General features: G+C 45.1%; 1 protein-coding gene across 1 annotated transcript; it reads left to right on the top strand.

The window, feature by feature from the left end:
* The first annotated feature begins 473 nt into the window (after nt 1–473).
* PSMD5 (proteasome 26S subunit, non-ATPase 5) lies at nt 474–25,014 on the top strand. The gene is made up of 10 exons (XM_015421171.1): nt 474–664; nt 4,960–5,104; nt 5,434–5,547; nt 7,152–7,280; nt 11,735–11,844; nt 13,563–13,705; nt 16,169–16,360; nt 18,926–19,035; nt 21,346–21,486; nt 21,775–25,014. The coding sequence occupies exons 1-10, from the start codon at nt 480–482 to the stop codon at nt 22,030–22,032; spliced, it is 1,527 nt and encodes a 508-aa protein (XP_015276657.1). The 5' UTR covers nt 474–479; the 3' UTR covers nt 22,033–25,014.
* The last annotated feature ends 345 nt before the right edge of the window (nt 25,015–25,359 follow it).

The following is a 25,359-nucleotide window of genomic DNA, read 5'->3' as shown; positions in this document are numbered from 1 at the left end:
TCGCGAAGAGTCGGACTCGACTGTGCGACTGAACAACAACAACAACAACTGCAAGATCAGGGCGAGAAAAAGGGGCACAAATTGTTCTGTGCAGTTGTGCACATACAGAAAAGTAATGGCAAAAATGGCAGTCCCACCGGGAAAAAAAATTGCCCCGCAAATTCCAAAATCCTGGCTACAGGTCTGCCAGAACCCCCTAAAAACCCGGGGGACCGATGAGCGCGCGAATCCGCCCCGCCTTCTCCGCCCCGCCTTTTTCCTACCGGCCAATCAGGAGCGGGTGCGCAAAGGCGGCACGCGGCTTTCAAGACAAAGGGGGCGGGCCCCCCTGACTAGCGGGACTGACGCGAGAGGGGCGCCTTAGTTACGCGGCCGCCTGGGTGGCTGCTGGGGCAGAAGTCTCGCGAGGCTCCTCCCCTTTCCTTCCCCTCCCTCCTTTTTCTTCCTCCTCCTCCCTCCCCGTTCCAGCCACATCCAAGATGGCGACGCCAGGAGTGGAAGCCGCGATGGAGCTGCTCAGCCGACTCTCGGGGGTGCAGGACCCCGTTGAGGAGCTGCGGAACCTGCGCGTGGCGGTGGAGTCCCTGCAGCCCGGCGCTCTCCGGGAGCGGGGCTCGCAGTTCCCCTTGGATGGGCTCTTCGTCCTCATGGCGCAGGGTGACAGGTGCGGGCAGGACCGAGACCCTTGTGTGTCGAGCGCTTGCATGGATCAGTCGCTTGTTTGCTTCTGATTTTTCAGCTCTTCGTTTCGAGTTTGAGCTAGGGCCGGTGTCCAAAGGGAATTGTCGAAAGCGGCCTTTATGTATCTTCAAGGGAAAAGGGGGGGGGGAGCATACAAATGCAATAAGAAGGAATGGATAGCTGATTTAACGAACGCACTTGCTGCTTTTAAAAAGTTTAAAAAGTAGTTGCGTTGCTGGTTTAACTTATTTGCTTGCTTTATTTTTATTTAAAGTATTCAGGTACCATATCCAAAAAAACCTCAGTGGGTTTAATACAGAGTGGAAGCGGAGTAGTCTTTACCTGTTTAAACTTTGATTTCCTCCCCATTGTTCTCCCCTTCTCTGTTTTCTCCTTATAACAGCAAGCCTGTGAGGTAGGCTATGCTGGGTGTGTGTGACTGGCCCAAGATCACCCACTGAGCTTCCATGGCAGAGTGAGGATTCGAACCTGAGTCTCAGATCCTAATCTGATACTCCAGCCATGACGCTATGCTGGTAGTCTTTATTAAACCTGGTTAAGGTTTCATTCTTTTTGTTTAAAGTGGTTTTGGCTGTTTGCTTACTTGGCTGAGTATTTGGATATTTTTTCAATCTCGTAAACAGTTTTGTGTGCGTTTTAGGGAGAAGAGGTTGAAAAAAATAGCTTAAATAGCCTTTTTTTGCCCTCATGGAGCAGCTGCACTAGTCTCTTCTAGTCAACAATATTGTGACATCATAAAAAGCAGTAGATATACTCTTCTGTCAGGTTTCTTGACCAGAGCCCAAATTGTCAGATGCATGGAATGTTAGTTCTATTATTAATTTGGGCTTTATATAGAAATGTCACTGACCTACAGTGGTTGTCTTGCATGTCAAGATTTTTTGGCCCCACCTGCTGCATTTTTCCCCTCTGTGCCTTTGCATACCAGCTGAAGATAATACTTTGTGCATGTGACTCCTGATCTTCAGCCTTTTTGCAAGAGCTCAGACCAGGCCTTAGCTGTGTCAAAGCTAAAGCAAGAACCTCATAAAAACAGTATATTCTGGGACATCTTAAGAGTAAGGGAATGATTGACAGAAGCTTTAAAGAGCTGAAGCCTGCTTTGTCAGATGGGTGAAGCATTACCCTCAGTTGGCACAAAGGCAGAAACAGGATAGGGGTTATTACAACTAGAGACCAGAAGGCCCATCTTTCGGAGTTGGAGGTGTGTGGCCTGACAGTGCAGAATACAGCTGAAAAAGATCCAGTCTTTAGAGTAAGCAGTCCAGTCAGAGTGGGTGTGGGCCACTCCCAGCTATTAATGAATTGGCAAACTAAGCTTCACACACACACAAAACCTTTATTGCCATTGAAAGCACAAGACATCATGGAAATAGGCAAACTAAGCTGAATGGTGTCCATACCCAGTAAGAAATTATCTGTTCCCTGGAAGGCCAGATAATGAAACTGAAGCGCAAATACTTTGGCCATCAAATGAGAAGGGAGCACTCACTGGAGAAGACCCTGATGCTGGGAAAGATTGAAGGTCAAAGAAGACGGGGACGGCACAGGATGAGATGGTTAGACAGTGTCATAGATGCAACGAACATGAAGTTGAGCAAACTTCAGAGGACGGTGGAAGACAGGAGGACCTGGCGTGATCTGGTCCATGGGGTTGCGAAGAGTCGGACTCGACTGTGCGACTGAACAACAACCACCCAGTAAGAAGGCTCAATTGCTTTCAGTGGTGAGCTAGTTAATCTCTCTTCAGACTTAATCTAACAGCGTTAAGTCTGCACATAGGTTCCTTCTCAACAGCTTCCTGCCGCAGGCTCCCCCCACCACTGGTTTTTTACAGAAACGTGACAAACATTTAGACTCCTGTTGAATGTCCAGTGAGGTTGAAGTGTTCCCTCAGAGGTTCCTGAGTTTCTGTTTTTAATTCGTTTGTTTTCTTGTGTAGAAACAGTCCAGTTTGACCAGTGTAAAGGACAGAAGGGCATTGCGAGCACACGATCATGTTTGGCGATGTGCAATTAGATGAGGCCTGGGTGGGGTGTGTGGTTGTGGTCCCTGGGTATTGTGATGATGTGACTTGAGTAACTACAGGGGTTGAATTGATACCAGCATTAGATGGAGGGTCTAGAGCCCAGGGTTGTACCTTGGAGGTCCGTAGAAGCCCACAAATGAAAACTCTCAGAAACTAGTGGGGGGGTCAGTGTTCCCTCTAAGCTGAGTCAGTGTGAGCTAGCTCACGGTTTTTTAGCCTCCGGCTCACACATTTTTGTATGAGCTCAGGAAGGATGGCCCCAGAGCAAACTAAATTTATGCAGCTGCCAAATCGCTTGCTCACAACTTTAATGCCAGTAGCTCACAAAGTAGGATTTTTGCTCACAAGACTCCACAACTTAGAGGGAGCATTGGTGGGGGTATGTTGCAAACCTTCCTGGCATTCAATAAAAGACTTAAAGATAGCTGTACTTCAGAAGCAAAAATTGAAAGGAAAACTACAGATCTGGCATTGGCATCCAGATTTGATACTTGGCCATAATAGGGATTGTGAGTAACTACCTAGTTCTCTACAGAAGGTAACTGTTGATCCTTATCTGTGGACAGTTAGGAGTGGTTCACAACTTCACACTCATTGGTTCATTCACTCTTTGGGGTGAAATTTTGTTTTTTCATCTGTGTTCTGTAATATTTTCATCTGTGTTCTTGTAATACTTGGTAATAGCATCTCCCTTATTCCCCTCCCTGTTCTCGTTCGTTCTCTCTCTCCCCCCCTTCCTCTGTATTCTTCCCTCTACTGAGTGCATGTGAGGAGGTGAAATGTGGTTCTCCAAAGCTCCTGCCCCAATAAATATCTTAGTATAAGGTGAAAGATGTATGTGATCTGAAGAGAAATAAAATTTAAATGTATTATCATTAAATTAATATTTTAAACGCAAGCACTTATTTAGATATCAGAGTGGTTTCCATCTCATAGCTTACCTAAGATTTAAAAATGGTACCTAAAAATGTCTCCTAAAACCTCATACTAATTCAAAGCATTGATAGTGGTTTAAGGTGGTCTTTAAATGCTGAGTTGGGAGCAGTGTTCCCTGTAAGCTCAGTTAGCATGAGCTAGCTCACAGTTTTTTAGCCTCCAGCTCACAGATTTTTGTTTTAGCTCAGGAAGGATGGCTACAAAGCAAACTAAATTTATGCAGCTGCCAAATCGCTCGCTCACAACTTTAATGCCAGTAGCTCACAAAGTAGAATTTTTGCGCATGACACTCCACAGCTTAGAGGGAGCATTAGTTGGGAGTGTTAAATTTTGTTCTGAAAATGAGTTAAAACTCTGTTACATGTCAAAGTGTTTGCCTTCTTGTTTTATTACTGATATTACGTGTGGGGGATTTGTTTAAGCGGCATTGGCTTGGTGTTGGAGCGGGCATGAAGAAACCCATGATCCACCATGATGTTGAATGATATCAGCCATGTGTGGCAGCCCACCAAGAGCTTGATGTAAAAATCTTGTGCTTGGTTACTTAGCTGAGGACTGCAAAAACAGGTGTCTGAGAACCCGGCAGGCAACAACATGGGGCTGGTGGGTTGAGTTCGTCATGGTTGATTTGTAACCGCCAGCATGGCGTCATGGCTTGAATGTTGGCCTCCGAGTAGGAAGCTCAGTGTTCAAATCCCCACTAAGCTGTGAAGCTCACTGGGTGACCTTGGGCTGGGGACTATGTCTTGGCTTGGTGGTTTTTCTAAGAGCAAAGTGGGATGTGTGGATAGGGACACCCTGCCTAGGTACACACTGTCCCTTGGCTCATGGAGGGGGGAGGTCCAAATAACACTGTGTTGGATCTAGGTTTGGATCTGAGTTACCCATTCCTCCAGGCTGCCATTAAATATAGTTTTTAAATGGTTTCCTCTGGGAACCAGATTTTTTTTGACTGAAAAAGTGGGATAAAATACAATAGAAAGGCAGTAAGAAGTATTAAGAACTGCCATAAATCTTCCGCATGTGATGTGTGGCTACTGTTCTGTGCGTTTCTGCCTCAGTTGAGAAGTTGTTCTGTCATTGGTGTTGGTTGGTCTGTATGGTAGCATAACTGATTGGAGCTTGTTTGCTTTAAGCTTGTTATTCTAAGAAGCAGGGCCTTAATGATGATAAATGGCTGAAATCGTATGAAGCCACGGTGAACAGCGTCCATTTGGATTACGCCTCTGGACTGAATTTTATTAACCACTGCCTGGCTTTCTCTTGTCTCTTTTCTCCCCTTTGCAAAACAGTGAGCAGATCTCTTCATGCATCGCCATCCTGGACCGCTTCCTCCAAGCCATGGACCCCTTATACGTCATCCGACACTTCGGGGAACAACTTCAGAAAGGCCTCTTCCATCAACACGATTCAGTCAAAATCCTTACGATATCTCAGGTTGGTGCCACATCTTGCTCTTTCAAAATGGCACAGTTGAGTTGGGGAGCTGGATGCAGGTTTCCCCGGTTTATCTCTCTGGCCTGCGCACCATACTAAGCTGACATACCGCAGTCTTAACATCCTGGAATGTACTCGCTAACCCCCAGGCTGCCAATTGTTTGGAGAAATCTCGATTGGTTAGTCATGCGTCTAAATACGCATATGTCAAAGATCATCTCTGGTGAAGGGAGGGAAAAGTTGGAATGCTTTATTTAACGGCGCAAGCTTGTAAAATATGCAGCTGTTGGGAGCTGCTCTGATGTCTTATGCAGTGTTGAATTGTTTAGGTTGGAAGGATCGTTGAAGACAGCGATGCTGTTAAAGAAATCCTCAACACTCCAGAATTGCTGAGGCAGATCATTTATTGCATTGCTGCAGAGAAAATTTCCTTGGCCAAGGAGGTAAGAGTTTCAAGCTGATGCTGAGTTGCTGAGTTGCAGTGCTTTGACTGTAACAAGGATGTGTTAATAGCCTCTTCGGTGCTTCTGTCTCTTCAGACATGAAGCTCATGGTGGCATGTGTAGATCTTCCTCACAACCACCCTGGGAGATAGGTAAGGCTGAAGGCAGGGGCGGGGGATAGCCCTAGGATATCCAGTGAACCTGCTGAGTTAGGAATTGGCATCCAAATCTCCTCAATCCTAGTCCAGCTGTCTAATTGCTGAATGACACCGGATGCCTTAGGAGTTAGTTCCTGGTTCTCTTAGCCCTGTGGTGTACCACCAATCTCTGAAATAGGTATGTGTGTCCTGGACCGACCTGCAATGCTATATGGGCAGGGAGTCTTTTTTTTCTTCCCTAGTAAGCTTATTTGGAAAACTCCTCTGTTCTTCTGTCTGGTTACACAGAACGTGTGACCTAGAAGAAGCACTCAGAATTACCGAATTCATTGCTGTGAGATAAGACCGTGGCCTGGATTAGCAAAGCCGTTGAGCGCCCTAGGTGGTCCTAAAGAGGGCTTAAAGGCGGATAGTTATCTAGTTAGTTATCAGTGGCGATTATCCGCGAGAGCTAAATGGAGCTACCGTGGGGAGAGTGAGACCACATGCCTCACAAAGCCAGAAGCTGGGCACGGCAGTGCTCTTCATGCTCTGCTTGGCAGCTTCCCCGAGGCATCTGGTTGGCAGCTGTTGAAAGCCGGATGCCGGATTAGGTGGGCCCTTCGTCAGATCCAGCAGGGTTTTATTTGCGATGTGAAAAATGTCCCCACACCGGATCCAAAATCGCTGACAATAAAACAATGCCATAAAGCCCATAAAAATAAAGTGCAAACTGAGAGAGCTGTTCTTTTTTTTTTGTTTGTTTAAATCTGGCCAGCTGCTGTATGGCAGCCTATTTCTTACGGTCTGGGCAACCACAGAAAGGAAGAAAGAAACAAATTTCCATCCCTAAAGCCTGGGCAAACAGGAGAAGACTCCGCCTGATGTTGGGTAGAGAAGGCACCTGGCAAGTCTACCTCGGGAGGGTCTTCCATAAATGGGACATGGTTGCAGAAAGGAGCTTTTGCTTCAGATTCTAAATGCAAGGGAGGACACCTGCAATTGGTCCAGGGAGCTTCGAGAAGAGACTTGGAAAATGTCTTTTTCCGTTGGTCAAAGATAGCATCAAACTTGAAAGGGACAGGCGAACTGCAAGCATCATTGGTTGGACGTCGGGGGGAAAATATTTTAGGATGCTTACAATGCAAACAAATCAGATATAGTTCCCAAAGTATCCAAGAAGGATATGGAAATCTAAACTCTTGTACCTTTTTAGTTTTTCCTTCCTTGATGCACATTACTTTATAAATCTGAAAACTGAGCAAAGTGTTCTGAATTATTCCTTGTCCAAACAGTAACATCAGAATTAATTCAAAATGTTGTGTTTTAGATGCAGGGGTAGCTGTGCCCATCCCTCCTCAATCATTTGCAACTTGAATACATTTCATACCTGATGAAGGTCATGCTGGTTTTTGATCTCGTTGTCCATTGCTGCTCTTGCTCTTACAGCTGTTCTTTGTTTTCCAGGCCATCAAGTCACTGTCAAGAATAGCTCAATCCCCTGAAGGGTTGGAGGCATTGCTGGAGGGCAACTTGCTGGTTGATTTGAAAAATGTCATGGCCAAGAGTGACATCATACGCTACCGAGTATACGAGGCAAGAACCTTTCTATTTTTTGGTGGCCTGGCTGCTTTGTAAATCTCAGTGGGTAACAGCTGAGGGGTTGTGTGGTATACAGGAAATGGTTTTTGTCCTTCTGGAAGGAAGCCGCTGAAAGATGACAGAGCAAATCGAGTTGAATGAGCATCGTGGAGGAGAAGAGGGCATCAGCCATCCTCTTCTAAAACCGAAGGACTGCAGCGTTTCCGTGCTGGCAAGACGGGTTGTTCAGAGCGTGCTATATATTATGGGTTGGATCTAGTCTAAATTGACAGTTTCCACTGATTCCGCTTTCTTCCTGAGGACTCCCCTCATGTGATTCCTCAGGGTCTCCTGTCCTACCAGAGCAGCATTTCATGGAGATCAGTGGGCTGCAGTGGGTGGGGGAATATGTTCTGCCATAGAAAAACTTAATCTGGATCCAATAGGTGCTGGCATGATGAATGCACATGGAAGTTGAGGCTCAAGATGCCTGCAGGGCCTCTACAACAAGTCATCCATTAGTTGTGTATTTATCCTGCTTTTCCTCCAAGGAGCTTGTGGAAGGATATGTGGCTCTCTTTTTCCACTGTATCCTCCCAGTAATCCTGTGGGGTATGTAAGACTGAGAGGCACTAGCTGACCCGAGGTCATCCAAGTGAGCCTCCTGGTCCAGGTGTGGCTTGAATCCTGTTCTTGCTCTCTGGTCATAGGCCAGCTCTGTATCCCCCTACCCTGTACTTGCTCTTGCTGCTGTGATAAACATGCAGACTCATCAGTGGCTTTCTGAGCTTCCTGCATTTGGTGGCTGTTGAGCACCTGTTGCCCCCTGACTCCTGGCGTCGACGGGCATGCTGCAAGATGTGCAGGCCTGCGCTAGGGGTCTTGCTCCCCCCCCATCCACTCTGCCTGCCTTTTCTGTTCCAGAGGTTCTAGTAGGTTAGGCCTCTTCTTTCTCCAGCTCTTGCCTCCTCTCATGCGGGAAGGGGAAGTAGGAGGCTGAGCTGTTTCCACCCCTGTTCTAAACTGCCAGTGTCTGAATTCAGGCTATGCTAGATGAGATTACTTGTCTCTAACAGATCTTTGTTCAGACAAAGTCTTAAATGATTCTGAGATTTCAGACTCTAAAGGGCTATTGTCTAAAATAGGAGATCTTTTAGGAGAGTCAGACCATGTTATTAGGTCATTAGAGCTATTAGCAGCATTAATAACATTTGAAACAACAGGCTTATTTAAAATATTGCCCTTCCGAATAGTATCCAAAGCATTGGAAGGAAGCTTGTCATAGCGAGGACTCTTACAGCATGAAATCTTGGGAAGCAGTGGAGATAATGACAAATCCTTGAAAACATGGATAGGGGAAATTCCCTTGGAGTATAAGAAGTCCTTATGGTGTAGTAATAGTCCAGGGATAAAAGAAGAGCTGAAAATCAACAAGAATTTCTGAACTTGGTTAGGTTCATTAAGAGATTCAGTTGATTTAATATCCACATATCTGATATGCTGTCCGAAGAGCTCTCTTCAATGATTCCGGATAAGCGAAGGCAACCTCCAGGAAGGGATGGAACCTTTATATCTGCAGGTTTGTAGACATATCCTTTTTGGCTGCAGAACCAATTGAAAAGGCTATAATCTCATTTCTGCTTCGTTCTTGGTTGTCAGATTTGCTGGAATTGGGGATTGCAGCCGAGTTGACAGTCACATCTGGATGAGTCTCACCTTTCAAAATTGTAATAATATTACCAGGATTATGGATCCTGTTCCTCTGTTCGATCAAATCATCTAACTTGGAATTCAGTAGATGGAGCTCTCTGTAAATGTATCCCACCGTCCTGGCTGTGAGCAAAATAAGATCTTCTGAAGCCTCATTAAATACTTTCCCACTTCCTTTCTCTGGGCTCCAAGAGGAGTGCACAGATCCCTCATTCTGAGGCGTGGGAGAAGGAGGAGACCCAAGCAGCTCTACCATCTCGTCAGCAACCTCCACCAGGGGAGCAAAACGATTAGAAGTAGGAATTTGAGATTCCAGTTTAAATTTAAAAGCGTCTTACCTCCAAGAGCGTTACCCTGTTGCTCAAGCCATTCTTCTTAGTCATGAAAATTTTGCTTTAATTATTGTAAATATATCGGGGTTACTTGCTGCTCAAGTGTTCTGCAGGAAGGCGAAGCGAACCAGCTGACGATACTGTTTTGTTTCACCTTGTTCTGAATTGTTCCAGTTGGTTTTGCACTTACGGCTGGATAGCTTGAGCAAGCTGCCTTAGCACCCGTTCAGTGATCGTTTTTGGTGTCAGCAGCTCTGCTGTATCATTTCCAGTCTTCTGTGGGCACGTTGGACAGGATTGCCGCAGAACCTGTTGCTTCATATGCTTCCTTCTCCTTAAAATAAATGGACAGTTCTCGCAATGGAGGGAAGCGGGCAGTGGTGTCCCACAAGGATCCGTATTGGGACCACTGCTGTTTAATTTGTTAAGTGATTTGGAATTAGGGGGGTGCAGTGGATACCGATACATTCGGGATGACAAATTAAGGCATGTTGCAAAGAGCAAATGAAATTCAGTATTTCTAAGAGTAAGGAACAAAAATATGCTGATGGGGTGTAAACTGGCTGAGAGTGTGATTGAAAAATGTTGGGGTTGTTGGGGGGAAAGCTCAGTAAAAACGTTGACCCGGGGCGCAGCAGTAGTGAAAAAGGGCAAAACCCAGGCTAGGAATGATTAGGATCTTCTAATGCCCTTGCATAAAAGCTATGGTGCATCCCCATTTTGAATGCTGTGTTTAATTCTGGTTGCTGTATCTCAAAAAGAACATTAGAGAACCGGGAAAACTTTAAAGGAGGGCACACCGGGTGAAGAGGGGGCTGGAGCACCTTTCCCATGAGGAAAGGCTGGAGGGTCTGGGACTCTTCAGTTTTGGAAAAAGACAGGTAACATGAGATATGATAGAGGTTTATGAGATCACGCATGGGGGCAGAGTGGACAAAGAGAAGAAGAAGAAGAGAAGAGATTGGATTTATACCCCGCCCTTCACTACCCAAAGGTGTCTCAGAGCGGCTTACAAACTCCTTTCCCTTCCCCTCCCCACAACAGACACCCTGTGAGGTGGGTGGGGCTGAGAGAACTCTGACACAAACTGCTCTTTTTCAAGGACAGCTGTGCCAGAGCTTGTGACTGACCCAAGGTCACATCAGCAGGTGCAAGTGGAGGAGTGGGGAATCAAACCCGGTTCTCCCAGATTAGAGTCCACACAGTTAACCACGACACCAAACTGGCAAAGAGAACTTACCTCCCTCTTCTAAAATGCTAAAATTCTAAAATGGAGGCAGCCAGTGAAATTGATGGTGAATAGGTTCAGACCAGACAAAAGGAAGTACTTTATTCAGTGAGTAAGTAAACTCTGGCATTTGCTGCCACTGGAGGTAGTGATGGCCAGAAGCAGAAAGTTTTAAAAGAGGGTTAGACAGATTCATGGAGGATAGGTCTATCAGTGGCTATTGAAGGGAACATGTTCGGAGTCGGTAAACCCCTGAGTATCAGGGCAACTGACTGGCTACTGTGTGAAAAAGTATGCTGGACTAGATGGACCTATGGTCTAATCTAGCAGGCTGTACTTAAGCTCTTACGTCTCTGAGCACACAGCTTTCCCCCATAATGGCCTCGGAAAACATTCGTATACCAGCAGACCACCAGTTCACCCAGCTCAGTATCGTGTCTTCTGATTGGCAGTGGCTGTTCAGGGCTTTTGACAGAGAGAGGTCTTTCCGACCCCTGCAGTCTGGTCTGCTTTTAATTGTACATGGCGCATGTTGAACCTCAGACCCTCCAAGCGTGTTGTCCTTGACTTCGGGAATTTTTATGCCACCTGTCCTGGAGAACAAAACACTATCAATGACTTTTAAAGATCAACCTCTTAATTAAAAGCCTGGGGTCTAAACAGAAACCTCTTGGCCTGGGGTCTAAAAAGAGAGTAGCGTAAGTGCCAGGTGAGTCTCAAGGGGAAGGACGCGTCCTACAGGTGAGGTTCCACAGCTCTGGTTGCTGCCTGCCTCGCCTCTGAAGGTGGAAACATGGAGAGCAGGTCTTGTCAGGCAGATCTTAGCTGGTGGGCTGAACAATATGGGAGGAAGTTGTCCTTCAGAAACCCTGACCCCCCAAGTCATTTAGGGCTTTAAGAGTAAGAACCACCACTTTGAATTGTGCCCAGAAACGTTGAGTCCCTGCCTCTGCCATCAGTGACTAGCCAGCCTAGGAAGGCCAAGTTGGGGAGGACAACTTCCCCGGCGTCTCTTCATTTATAGACAACATGCGAGAAGTCGAGCTGCCTGAAGGCTGACGTGCCGGTTGCTACAGCTTCATGCAGCTCTACCACTCTGAATAGATTTCTGAATGAATGCACATATATGCGACAGATCATGCGCAATCACCCTCAACTTTTCCGCTTCTAAGTCTCCCTTTCCTGTGCTTTTGTGTTAGCTAGTTGTCAACATCGCCGCAGCATCAGCAGATGCTCTGAACTACTGCGTGAACAGCGGCTTGCTTTCGCTGCTGATTGAGGAGCTGACAGGGAACGACATGCTGGTCAGGTGCGTGGCAAGAGGGCTGGTGAACGCCGTGTTGGTCTGCAATAGAAGAGAAAGATGAGACTCCAGTAGCACCTTCTGAGACCATCAGGAGTTTGGGGGTGCGATCTTTTGAGAGTCAAAGCTCCCTTCTCAGGTCGGTATCCAACAAAAGAAGAGAGCAAGAGAAGAAGAGATTGGATTTATACCCTGCCCTTCACTACCCAAAGGAGTCTCAGAGCAGTTTGCAATCTCCTTTCCCTTCCCCTCCCCACAACAGACACCCTGTGCGGTAGGTGGGGCTGAGAGAGCTCGTGAGACAACAGCTCTGAGAGAACTTGTAAGTGACCCAAGGTCACACCAGCAGCTGCATGTGGAGGAGTGGCATCAAACCGGATTCTCCCAGATTAGAGTCCGTGCTCCTAATCACTACACCAAACTGGGGCTTTGACTCTCAAAAGCTTATACCCTCCAAATCCTCATGGTCTCGGAAGGTGCTACCGGACTTGAATCTAGCTCTCATACTCTGTATCGGAGTTTGATCTTGTCATGGCTTTGGTCGTGATCCTTTTGCTTCTTGTGCAGAGGGTTTATTTCTTTACCTGCCTGTGTTTTCAGGCTCTCAAGTTGCTGCCCTTCAGTCTCTGCTTTTTCATTGCCTTTTCATTGCCAACCATGGTGTGGTATTAATTGCCAATCACGGTGTGGAATTTACCAGGTGGCGGAGATCACAAGTCGCTAGACCTTAATGAGGAATTCACCATCATCAGATATTTGTGCAGAGACGCAGTCTTTTTACTGACTCTGCTTTAGATGAGGAGCCCTGGGCTTTTCCTGGCCATCTGCTCCAAATTACTGTGGGCATAGAGAGAGCCTCAGGGACTCTTCCTTGTTTGAGTAATTCAGATCCAGGTAGGAGTCTCCCCACTTTCCCCTCGAGTGTAAGTCAAGTTAAACTCCATATGTGGGTGCAGGCAGGCTACCATTTTTTATTATTTTATAAAATTTACCATGACTTCTTATTTATGACGGGGAAAATTTGACTTGTAATTGTACTCAGTGATTAGGAGAAGAACAAGCTTATAGTTGAACAATCAAAAGTTTTACTGCTGAGCAAAGGGGATATAACATGTACAGTCCTCCCCATGTACATTTAAAACTTACACCCCAACAATGGTGAGTTAGGCAAAATAACCTTAGTTACCAAACTTATATTTCGTTTTTTTGCGTTTCTGAAATGTAGATTCATAATGCCACAATTTCTCATGTCTAGGCCTTTTGTTCTTAGACACTTTCCCCCCAGTTGAGCCTCTCCTTAACACTCTTTTCATTTCAAAATCTAGTCTCTTGACCAAGGACAGATTTTCCCCTTTAGGTACCATCAGACCCTTCCCGTCTTGTCTGATGGAAAATTCCTGACCACTTGCGAGTGATTTGAGTCCATGGCTCATGAATCCTGAATCTGCTAGAAGAAACTCCTTTGTTCTCTGGGTTTTGGCCATGGGGACATAAGAATCTGCTTCATCCCATCAAAATAAGTGCTGATCTTTTGGCTGCCTATGGAGGTGGCTTTAGGCTGTCCGCTGAACCTGAGGAGTGCCAATCAAGCATCTGCCTTCCAGAGCTGTAAGATGCCTTTGGGGTGAGGTGTGATTGTTGCTGCTATAGTGAAATCTGAGACTGATGGAATGCCAAAGGAATGTGAAAAGGCCTTTATGACTGTAATATTTTCCACATTGCAGAGCTACCTGTATTGAGATGGTGACGACTCTCGCCCGCACTCCTCACGGGCGCCAGTATCTTGCCCAGCAAGGGGTCATTGACACGATTTCCAACATCATCATTGGGGCAGACTCCGATCCTTTTTCTGGCTTCTACTTGCCAGGTGACATAGTGTTCTTGTTTGCGTGGTTTATTTTGGGCTTAATTTCAGTGTGGTGTCCTCAAGGGCATGCAGGAGAGCACAGGAGGCTCACAGGGGAAGTTCAGTTCCAGTTGGTCAGCCGTGTTGGTCTGAAGCAGTAGAACAAATCTAGAGCCCAGTGGCACCTTTAAGACCGACAAGGGTTTATTCAAGGTATGAGCTTAAGTGTGCATGCACACTTCTTCAGATACATTGGAAGGGAAGGTAGAGTTCAGACTTAATAGACAGAGGCTGAACTGCAAACTAACATGTAACATGATGATGTTTTAAGATAAAAGGTAACGGTAAAGGTTCCCTTGCTTGAAAGCCAGTCGAGTCCGACTCTAGGGTTGCAGTGCTCATCTCTGTTTCAAAGCCGAAGAGCCAGCGCTGTCCGAAGATGTTTCCGTGGTCATGTGGCCGGCATGACTAAACACCAAGGCGCACGGAACGCTGTTACCTTCCCACCGAAGTGGTCCCTATTTATCTACTTGCAATTTCTTGCTTTCGAACTGCTAGGTTGGCAGGAGCTGGAACTAGAGACGGGAGCTCACTCGTCATGCGGCACCCGGGTCTTGAACTGCTGAACTACCGACCTTCCACAGCCTGCAGTTCAGCGTCTTAACCACTTGAGCCACCTACAAAGACAAAACTAAATAACAAGCTAAGATTATAACATCAGCAGTTGTTTTGATTTAATTAAGGGGGGAAAGGACAGCAAAGCAATAAACATGTCAAAATAGGGGATAAATGTGTAAAGGCATCTTTTCTAATCTTGGGAAAGTAAACTGAGATTCCCCGTTCGTCTCTTCTCAGGCATGAAGGTAACTTAACAGCATGCATTTCTTTCTTTCTTTCTTTCTTTCTTTCTTTCTTTCTTTCTTTCTTTCTTTCTTTCTTTCTTTCTTTCTTTCTTTCTTTCTTTCTTTCTTTCTTTCTTTCTTTCTTTGCAGTTCAGGTTGTCAGAGGCATTGTATGATAATTGTCTTCTTCCCTCTTTTTAAATTAAGCTCCCACATATTTATGTTTTCTGACAGCAGACAATGGACTCCCCCAGAGTATGTCTAGACCGGGCAAGCTTTTCAACATCTTATCCATTTTTACCCCGTGTTTTGTTTGTGCTGCTAGGAGTTCTCTCCCACTTTATTCTCCCTGCAAAGTAGGCTAGGTAGAGCGAGAGAGCGACTGACCCAATAGTCTCTCCCCCCCAAAGAAAACCCTGAGTAAGCTTTGTGGTGAGTGGGGGTTTGAGCCTGGGTCTCCCAAGTTCTTGTTCAGTGCTCTCACACCCACACCACACTTCCTCGCTCCAAAGTGGACTTGGATATGTGTTGTCTCAAATTCTGATATTGCTGCAGGTAGGAGGGTTCAAACGTCTTCTAAGAGGAGAGCCCAGAATGCTGGGAGGGGGGGTCTGCCAGCTTAAAAAGGGCACAGGCTCCAGGCCACAGGGTGCCCACCTCAATCTAGATTTAACTAGGCAGAGTAATACTGAAAGAAGATGTGTTCTTGCAATATAAAGCACACGCTTTTAGATTCAAAGTATATATATTTTTAAAAATTTGTTATATTTTCAATGTAAAAGCCAAACTGTCAGACATTCGCATTACAAACAGTACAAGATCCGAAGTAGTTACATTATTAACGAAAACATCATATAACTATACTACTATATTATTAGTTACACTGTTCACACCATTTAATAGTTAATAGTAACAGATTTTATTCTCAGCTATAAAGCCATTCAAAGTATATATTCGCAGTTTAAAATAATAACTGCCCTGCATTACCAATACAGCTTTAAGTGGCTCAAGTGGTTAAGACGCTGAACTGCAGGCTGTGGAAGGTCGGTAGTTCAGCAGTTCGAGACCCGAGTGTGCCGCATGACGGAGTGAGCTCCCGTCTCTAGTTCCAGCTCCTGCCAACCTAGCAGTTCGAAAGCAAGAAATTGCAAGTAGATAAATAGGTACCACTTCGGTGGGAAGGTAACAGCGTTCCGTGCGCTTTGGTGTTTAGTCATGCCGGCCACATGACCACAGAAATGTCTTCGGACAGCGCTGGCTCTTCGGCTTTGAAACGGAGATGAGCATCGCAACCCTAGAGTTGGATTCGGCTGGCTTTCGAGCAAGGGAACCTTTACCTTTACCTTTAAGTGTAAAGGTTGAAATCTATTCATACCAGTTTTTTAAAACCTGAACAAAAAGATCTAACTCTGAAAAAAAATCTCACTCTGCCCTCTTCCCACAATACCATTTGGATATCTTCTGTCCATTTAGGCACTCCGGTTATTTTAAGACCAGCTTGCTGTGTGTCTTCTCCCCCTGCTTTGGTGTAGGCTTCCACTCAACTGCTCCTTGAGGGACGTAGACATAATTCTCATTTCTCTTTTGGGGCTGCTATCCTGGAGGGCGTGGTTAACTCCTGTTCTTCTCCTGGGTTTGGCAGGCTTTGTGAAGTTTTTTGGCAACTTGGCCATAGTCGACAGCCCAGAACAGGTCTGTGAGCAGTACCCCATCTTTATGAAGAAAGTCCTCAGCATGGCAGAAGGCCACGACCAGACCATGTACGGCGTGGCCGTGGATACGCTTGGGATCTTGGGCTCAACCGTGGAGGGAAAGCTGGTCTTGCAGAAGACGGGTGAGTACAGCTGATGGGTCATTCGAAGAGGATCTTTTACAGGCACACACACACGCATACAAGGAATGGAGTGAATGGATTCTTCAAAACTTTCTGCCGTGATAATTGCTACTGCCGTTGTGTGGGAGTGCGCTGGTATCTTCTGAAGTCTCAGGTAACCAAGAGACAAAAAGCCTAATAACAGAATAACTACTAATGGGTTCAGTGTTCCCTCTAAGCTGTGGAGTCTTGTGAGCAAAAATTCTACTTTGTGAGCTACTGGCATTAAAGTTGTGAGCGAGCCATTTGGCTACTGCATTAAATTGGTTTGCTCTGTAGCCATCCTTCCTGACCTAAAACAAAAATGTGTGAGCTGGAGGCTAAAAACCTGTGAGCTAGCTCACACTAACTCAGCTTAGAGGGAACAGTGAATGGGTTACATCTGTTAAATTAACAAAGCTTTAATGTTTTACCAATAATGAATGATAAAAAAAATTCCATTAAAACCAACTGCGTTTTGTCCACAAGGCCTTCCTCAGTGGTACAAATTATTAAAATATACACCCTAAAGTGAAATTATTCACAATACAAAATACATTTCTAACCTAAACGCTAAAAGCTGAAAAAAGAAAAATAGGGAAGAAAGAAAGATCATCTGGAGTAATTATTGTGTGAGTCATTTATAAAATTTAAAAGTATAGTTTCTGAAACTATATTACTCACACAAACATACACACACAAGCAGCAGGGCCAGTTCGCTAACCGAATAAATCCTACTTCATTATTGGAATAAATTAGGTCCATCAAGAATCATATTTCAGATTGTTGTTGTTCATGGTCCAGATAGCGAAGACATAATGAGAATCTTCCGAAGTCTCTCCTGCTAGCATGAAATCCAAAGGTCATGGCTCTTCTGGAGGTTCTGGAAGCTTCCTAATGTCCTGTTGACCTGTATCTTTTCAGAGAGTGTAAAATGGTGGGCGAAAGGGTGTTCCTTTCCATTCAGTTACTACAGAATACAGTTTCTAGAAATTTTTGAAGCCATGAAAATTTGGGGAAAAAATGAAATACATGCAATTATAGCACATGTATCTTTAATTTGTGCCATCTGAGAGGTAACGAAAATAAGTTGGGAAGTAGAAAGCGAATTCTGTAGTAAACAAATTACATTGTTTGGATAGAAACTCAGTCTCACCTAGGTAGGACTGCTGGCATATTTGGAAATGAAGCTAAAGTTTTTGTTGTTGTTGTTGTTATTATTATTTACTTCAATTTATACCCCAGCCTTCCCACAAGCAGGCTCAGGGCGACTTACATTAATCAGTACCCAGTACCATAAAACCATATACAAAAAGTATTTTAAACATAAAATGGTCCAATTATTAAACAGAAAACAACTCTCTAATCATGTATTATTATTACACACATAACATCTTGATTATTGGAAAAACTGCATACGTTTAAACAAATATTGAAAATACTATGTGTGTCTGTAGTGCGGGAGATTTTTTAGTGCCCCCCCCCCCCCAATTTTTTATGTTTGCCCCCCCCCCCCCCAATTTTTCAGTGTTCCCACTGGGTTTTGAAAAATTTGAGAAAGTCCTCAGACTTTTCCATGCTTACATTTTGAATGCAAAAAGCCTTGTCGTACGATAATGTGTTCCATAGGAGTGTCTTTCTAGCATTCCTCCAAATGTATTCATAGAAAAAAAATTGAAAAACATTCCTCAAACAGGAAAAAAAGACACCTGTGTTTCCCGATTTTTCTGTTTTTCTTTTCCTTGGGCCCTCTCAACTCTATTAGAGTCTTTCTGAATCAGCTTTTTCAGGACTGTCTTACTCTTCTCAGCCAAACTGCTGTAGGGCCAAAGATTTCCTTGTCTGGGTTGCGAAGTGAGCTCTCCCTTCTTCCCCTCGCAAATAAAATGAGAGCTTGCCCTAGAGGTCTGGTGCAGAAACATCTGGATTACCAGCTACTGTTGCTTAGGGTAGGTTGCCCTGCCAAATAAGAGTGCTGTCAGCTGGTTAGAGAGGAACTTTGAGGTGCCCCATGGAATCCAGAAAGGGGGGATGGGCATTGCCTGTGGGACAAGATTGCCATGTTATTTCCATAAACATATCCTGATCCAAGATGTGAGCAAGGAAACAGTCCCATAATTACCCAGGAGATGTTTTCTCTGCTTCCTTTCTTTGGTCTCTGATCGGCCCTTAAATGGTGAATGTAGATGGGAATGCAAAGCAAATTAAGGGCACAATAGCCCAGGAGATCTGAGACCCAAGGAAATTTCTAATGCTGTTGGGGCGAAGAAAAACCTGAACTCTCAATGATTGTTCTCGCTTAGCTTGGATAGACATTGCTGATGGGTATTCGATGGGTCCTCTTGCAATACGACCAGGAGCCTTTTTTACACTTGGGGTAATGAATCTGCAGTTTTCCAGATTATTCCTTGGGAATTCAAATTAACTGCATATCTTGCACTTCCACATGATTCCAGACATCAAGCTCTCATCGTCACTTTTTGGTACAGAAAAGTAGATGTAAAGGAAGGATTTTAAAGAAAGAATCTACTCCTTATATCTTTCCAGGGAGGCGATTTCAGCACATGCTAAATCGAATGGGATGTCAGGCAAAGAGCGGCCCAGCAGAGCTCAGGGTGCGATGCCTGGATGCCCTGGCATCTCTTCTCTACCTACCGGTAAGCTGTATAAAGACTTACTTCCAGCTTCTTATGAATAACTTCGTGTGTCAAAGAACTGCTGAGCAATTGAATTTATTTGCTTCATTTATGTCTCTCCTGTCTCCCCAGTGGGCACTCAGAGAGCTTATACCATTCTCCTCTCTTCTGTTTTATCTTCATACCAGCCCTGTGAGGTAACTTAGGCTTGGGTTAGAGTTTATCAGACCTGAAAAATATTGGGATTTGCCGATATTCCCGAATCCAAATACCAGTGTGATTCAGGAAATATTCAGGAAAGCTGAATTATTCGGCTTAAAATGACTGGCAATAGCAGCCATTTCACCACTCTTTTTCACTCCCCCCCCCCACTTCGAAGCGGGGAAGCGAAAGGGAGTACTGAAATGGTTTCCTGCCATTTAAACTGAACAACTGACTGGCAGACCCGCCGATCAGCTGTTAGGTTTAAATGGCTGCATGACATTTCAGACCTCCCTTTTGCTTCTTCCCGCTTGGAACGTGGGGAAGGAAAGGGAGGTCTGAAATGGCTTGCGGCCATTCTGACCAAACAGCCTCGTGGGTCAGCCTGTCAGCTGTTCAATTTAAATGGCCACAAGCCATTGCAGATCTCCCTTTCCCTCCTCTCCATTTGAAAATGGGGGGAGGGGAGGTCTGAAATGGTTTCCTGCCATTTAAACTGAACAGCTGACGGGCTGACTCATCATTTAACCCCTCCCTTTAGCTGCCCCCTGCTGCCGGGAGGGGTGGGTCAGCGAAACAAAAGGGTTAGATGACTCTCAGACATTTCAGCCTGACAGCAGCATGCCCTGCTGGTAGGCTGAAATGCCATAAAAGCCATTAAACTGGTCACTTTCACTCTCCTCCCCTTGGAAAGGGAGGGGGTAAAACTGACCAGTGTTAAGGGCCGGTAGGTGCAGAAGCACTCACCCAGAAGTGGGCAATCTTTGCACCACTTAGCTACCTGAATAAAAGCCATTTTTTTTTTTTTGCTTTTATTCGGGCCGGCTTTATTCGTAGCCAAATCACGTTAGAGAATTTGATTTGGCTGAATAAATACCCCCCAAATACTGCTGAGGCATTTTTCGGGTATTTATTCTGTTCGGTATATACTGAGTGCACACCCCTATCTGTGACTGGCCGAAGGTCACCTAGAGTGGAAGGTCTTCCACGGCAGAGTGGGGATTTGAACGTGGGTCACCCATATCCTAGTTGGACATGCTAACCCCTGCAAAGGCTGTCAGTGATTCTCCTCACCTGTGTGAGGAGAACCAAACCCAAAAGTTACTCTCAAATGCTTTTACTTATAAACTGTGTACAGCACAGCAGCATTTCAGTGAGAATGAAAAGAATAGCTTGAGTGCAAGAAATCTTATGAGTCTTAATATGTAATTAAAGAAAGAAGTATGATTAAAGTAGCATGCCAGATGGGTACTTTTTAGCTTCCAGAGGGGTTTCTCGGTACATGAAAGACTTTTAACTTTTGATCATGCCTAGATTTGAGTCTGTTAAATTAAAGACCTTGAGAATTTCAAAGGAGGCCCCCTAGCCAATATGGGTGTGTGTGTGTGGGAGAGTGGCCTTGTTTTCTTCTGATAGTGAGCAACGGAGAAATGAAGCCCTGCAGTCCCTAAGATGGTAGAATAGCTGGTGGCCTCTGTGTATCCTGGAGTCCACCCTGAGTCAAAATGAGGGATTTCTGATTAGTCTTAATGCTGGGGTCCCCTATGCTTTTCAGCCTGAGGACAGCTTTGGAATTCTGACACCGCATGGCGGACCCAGCACAAAACGAATGCCACAAAACGGCTGCCATGGGAGGCAGAGCCAGCCCCAAAATGGCCGCCGCCACAGCTTACCTTCAGTCACTCAGCGAACGTCCTTGTGCTGTGGGGGCAGCAGCTGCTGCAGCAACGTTTTTAAAGTTTGGCAAAGGCCTTCATATCTCCAGTAGCTTATCAGAAGCCTTGCTGGGCAAAAGCCCCACCTGGCCTCCCTCATCAGGAAAGGTGGCAGCGAGCACCGTGGCACCCATAGGTAGCCATGCTGGGGATTCCTGCTCTAATGAGTAATCCTTGCTGGAAGCCTTTCACACTTAATTCAAGCAATGAGCTGAAAACGGAGTCACTCTAAGCCGATGAACACAAGGAAAAGGAAGCTGTTCTACAGGTATAGCACTGAGTCACTTTGACAGCAGAACAGATCCTGTGAGATCCTTGTCGTATATCCCTGTATGAACAGATGTCACCGAGACTTGGTGCTTGTGGGTAGAACTTAACTGGGGATTGTTATCTTCTGCCAATTCTTCACCTGCAGACAGACGAACAGACAGACGACCTCGTGCGAATGATGGAGTCCTGGTTCTCTTGTCTGTCTAGCCAGCCTCTGGAACTCATCAGGAACATCAGCACGCAGCCATTCCCTGAACTCCACTGTGGTTCCTTACGGGTCTTCGCTGTAAGTGCCCCACTGTTCAACTGGGATGTACATCTAAATGTTCGGAGGGTGTAATGAAAAAAGCATTCAGCTGGAGTCAGTGGTACAAGCAAACCCGCGTAATACGTAGGAGAACAAAAGCAACGGGAAAGCCACCATAATGGGATCGAAGGGGTCATGGGTGAAGCCTTATATCTGCCATGAATCTTCATTCATTGGCTCCCTAGAATTTCAGGCGTCTTCCGTAAATAAGCTTGTCACAGCTAGGGTCTCAAGCTCTGATTTTAATGTGTTCCTTTAATCCTTTAGGCCATCGCTAACCAGCCCTGGGCCCAGAGGTTGATGATCGCCAGTCCAGGCTTTGTAGAATACGTCGTGGACCGATCGGTGGATCCTGATAAGCTTTCCAAGGAAGCCAAATATGAACTCGTCAAGGCTCTTGCCAATTCCAAGACATGTGCGGAGATCTTTGGGAACCAACATTTTGTAAAGCTTCGGGGTTTTATGCATGAAGGGCCTTATTACGTCAAGGCCGTTTCGACCACGGCTGTGGAAGGGGCTGATTAACATTTGCCCGAAGATGTAAATTCCTGTCCAGGAATTCCAGGAATGGCAAATTAATGTCGGACTCCTCCAGAAGAGGGGATTTGACTCAGTTGGGTGTGAAGGGGGAGGAAAAAGACACCTGAGGAAGCAATTGGTGTGCGCTTGTGTGTGTGTTAAAATTTGAAATGACAGGTTACTGGGTAGAAGTGCTAAGGACCACATTAGTTAATGCCATGCGGTAGTGTAACAAAACGTACTTGGCTCATTAGTGTTAGAGTCTGATGCTTCATTAACAAGACATGTATCAGCGGGCTCTTCTTAACGCTTTTTTCAGAGTTTTGGGGAGTGTGTTTGTAGGGGAGGGTGGATGCATCCATTTAACCAACCCAGTGCAAAGGATTGGCCAGATCTAAATGCTGAGTGCAACATGGAAGGGGCTCTGTACGCCCATGACCCTAAATGCAACTGCAGTGTTCAGTGAGGCTGCTGCAGGTATGTGAGACAGGTGAGTCCACTCTACATGGAGGGGACAGCGTGTTCTGCCCGTGTGCTGGCTTCTGGGTATTAGTTTTTTGTGTGGTAACACATCCCCCTGATCTTAATGGAGCAAAGAGGGAAAAACATTTGCAGAAACAGTTTGTGTTGGCACCTGTTTCTAGGTTGCATCATTTTATACTACAGTTGGCACATTAGTGTTTACTCACCTGCTTGAAGTGATTAAGTACGTTGTTGGTATGTAAGGGAAAAACCTACCCTAGGATCTTCTTCCTGATGGTCTGGTTCTGTATATATAAAAAAGTTCGGGGGGTTTCTTCCCTTTCCCTCCTGGCAGTGTGGAATGGTGCAGTTCAGCAACAGAGGCACTATGTAGAACTTCAGCTATCATTGTAATCTCTTCTGCTGAGTGAGTGTTAGGTCAGAAGTCCATTTGCTGGATGGGAACCTTCGCTTGAATCCTTAATGCTGAAAACTAGATAGAAGTGATGCTATTTAACTAAGCCTCAAAGCAGAGATTACCATGCTTTACAGAGGAACCAAAATTTGAATCAGTGAGCCACTGCTGTACTAGAACTGTAAAAGAAAATGTTTACAACAGCATCTGTGGGTCAGTCTCTTTTAAAAAACCCAAAAACGTACTCTTTTTTTTTTTACGCTTGACAAGACAGACAAGACAAACAGAACACGCACGTTCCCTATTATATATTTCAGTTAGAAGATCTGTATTCCATCTTTAAAAGTAACCCAGATTCTCAGCACAGCTTCCATTGATGCGAGTTGTGTGGAAACTTGTTTCACATGAAATGACCACCATCTAGTGCATGCATGCTAGTTAGAGCTACGTATCTGTTCCGAGTTTAGCTTGCTGAATTGTGGCAAGGACTTGAGGGCTGGGGTGGGTGGGTTGTGTAGCCGCTTTTCAATACAAAGTAATCTCAGTGAGTTCCTTTGATGGTTTCAGTTTGCCAAGTGCCTCTTCCATGTGTGAGGAACATGATGATGCGCTTTAAGGTTTTAGAGCATTCTTCTAGTGGTATAGTTCATCGTAGTTCAGTAGTTCAGTTAGGAAACAGTGCCTGTTTATCCTCTAGCCTTTGGGGAGTTCTCGCTCGTGTGTCCAAAATTAGGCTGGCACAAGTGACTTAGGGGCCTTTGAAGTCAAACAGCATTAGCTGCCCTTCCAGCAGGACAGAGTGTATCCTTTGACCACCCTTGCAGCCAGTGGTGTTAAGCTGCAGAGAATCTGCCAATACCCCGTCAGTATCCCGTGTGACTAAAGGAGTGTTCGTTGGACATGGGAAAAGGATTGAGGAGGAGGGGAGTCATAAAACAAGAACTTTTTTTTTAGTGGTCGCAAGCGGAGCATTTTATAGAATTGGAGCCAGGCTCTCTGGCCACTGCCAGTGGAATTGCTGTGTTCTTCTCCCCTTCCCCGTGTAGCTTCAGGTGCATGTGATGTTACTTTGTCATGTCTGTGTGTTCCCCCCCCCCCCAATCATCAGCTGCTTGGGGATGTGCACTGTGACAGTGCTGTAGAGTGTAATGGCGCACGGAGGGAGGGGAGAACACAACACAACATTGGGAAACGTATTATTAAGACAGATTGAATTCTCCTGCATCATCTTGCAGCCTGTATCAGCGAATGCTTGCAGGTATGCAGCTTCGGACTGACACAGAGGGAGCCGTAGGATGTCTTCTAGTGTGGGATCAAAAATATCTCTTGATTTTCAAGATATGTCACTCATTTGGGAGGATGGTAGCACGGCCTACATCTGGATTCTGGGCAGCTGTGGTTCTTATCAGAAAACTCATTACAAGGACTGAATCATTTTGATCACACATTGTGCCATAATTTGGATACGTGGAGGGAATTTAATATTGGGCAGTATTCAGACTAGCTTTCTGTCTGGCAAACCACTTCTTCTCCGCCTTATACCCGAACATAGCGAAACAGAAACGTATGCTAGTGTTCACTGCCCTTTGTAGGCAAAGGAGAGGGATTGTATCCTTTCCCATTTTGCAGTGCAGTATTGGGATACACCTCCATGTTGCCATCATGCTTGTTCATTCAATTATATGTGCTGTTGTGTAGCCAGTGTGCCATTGGTACTTTGCCTCTGACGCTTTCAAAGAACTTCAAATAAACATGTAATTCTGGGATTGACGGTCTTCTTTTTCTGTAAAGGAAAATCATTTCCACAATAAGTTGAGTTGTTAAAATGGTCAAATTCTCTCTGTGGTGAGAATATAACCTTAAATGTAAATTAGCCAGTTCTGCTGTTGAGATCTTGGTAAAATATTTCAGCCTTTGGTCTCTCTTATGTGTGGTATTTCTCTGTAAGGCATATCTACAGTGGTCTGTGTGTGTTTTCAGGCACAGTGTTGCATGTCTACATTTCAAAGTGAATATTTGGAGGCATCTATTTCCAAAAAACCCCCCACCCACGTGTGAATCTTCTTTGAGGTAAACTAAATAATAATCAGCACCAACTAAATAATGAACAGCACCAACATTTGCAGATGTCTGGACTGGGTAAGCTCCATTTTCCATATAACAAAATCTGATTTTTTAAATTATGCATGGTATATTATAAACAATAAGTCCTTCCTGCAGTTTTATTTTGTGATAGCTTATCAAGCATAACTCTACTTTAGCTGTGAATACAAGAATCCTTCCATTTTTCTGCAAGTTACGTTTCAGGGGAGAAAAGAGTTCTTCTGCTCTGTATTATATTGGGGAAGGTATGCTAATTATCGGGTTTCTCTGTGTTCTTCTCCCTATCTCAGCCATCTTCTTATTCCATGCCCATCTGAAACATTCCCCACTCCCATCTAGAGCTCTTCCCCAAG

This window comes from Gekko japonicus, unplaced genomic scaffold (assembly GCF_001447785.1).
Source record: "Gekko japonicus isolate JY-2015 unplaced genomic scaffold, Gekko_japonicus_V1.1 scaffold40, whole genome shotgun sequence".
Lineage (NCBI taxonomy): Eukaryota > Metazoa > Chordata > Lepidosauria > Squamata > Gekkonidae > Gekko > Gekko japonicus.
The sequence above is the reverse complement of the archived record's forward strand: the minus strand, read 5'-3'. Positions and strand labels throughout refer to the sequence as shown.

Bases quoted from the DNA above. Each gene is read 5' to 3' on its own strand.
- PSMD5 (XM_015421171.1), top strand. From the start codon at position 480: ATGGCGACGCCAGGAGTGGAAGCCGCGATGGAGCTGCTCAGCCGACTC. The intron at 665-4,959 runs GTGCGGGCAGGA...TTTGCAAAACAG, and splicing joins CTCATGGCGCAGGGTGACAG to TGAGCAGATCTCTTCATGCA. The intron at 19,036-21,345 runs GTAAGCTGTATA...CTTCACCTGCAG, and splicing joins CATCTCTTCTCTACCTACCG to ACAGACGAACAGACAGACGA.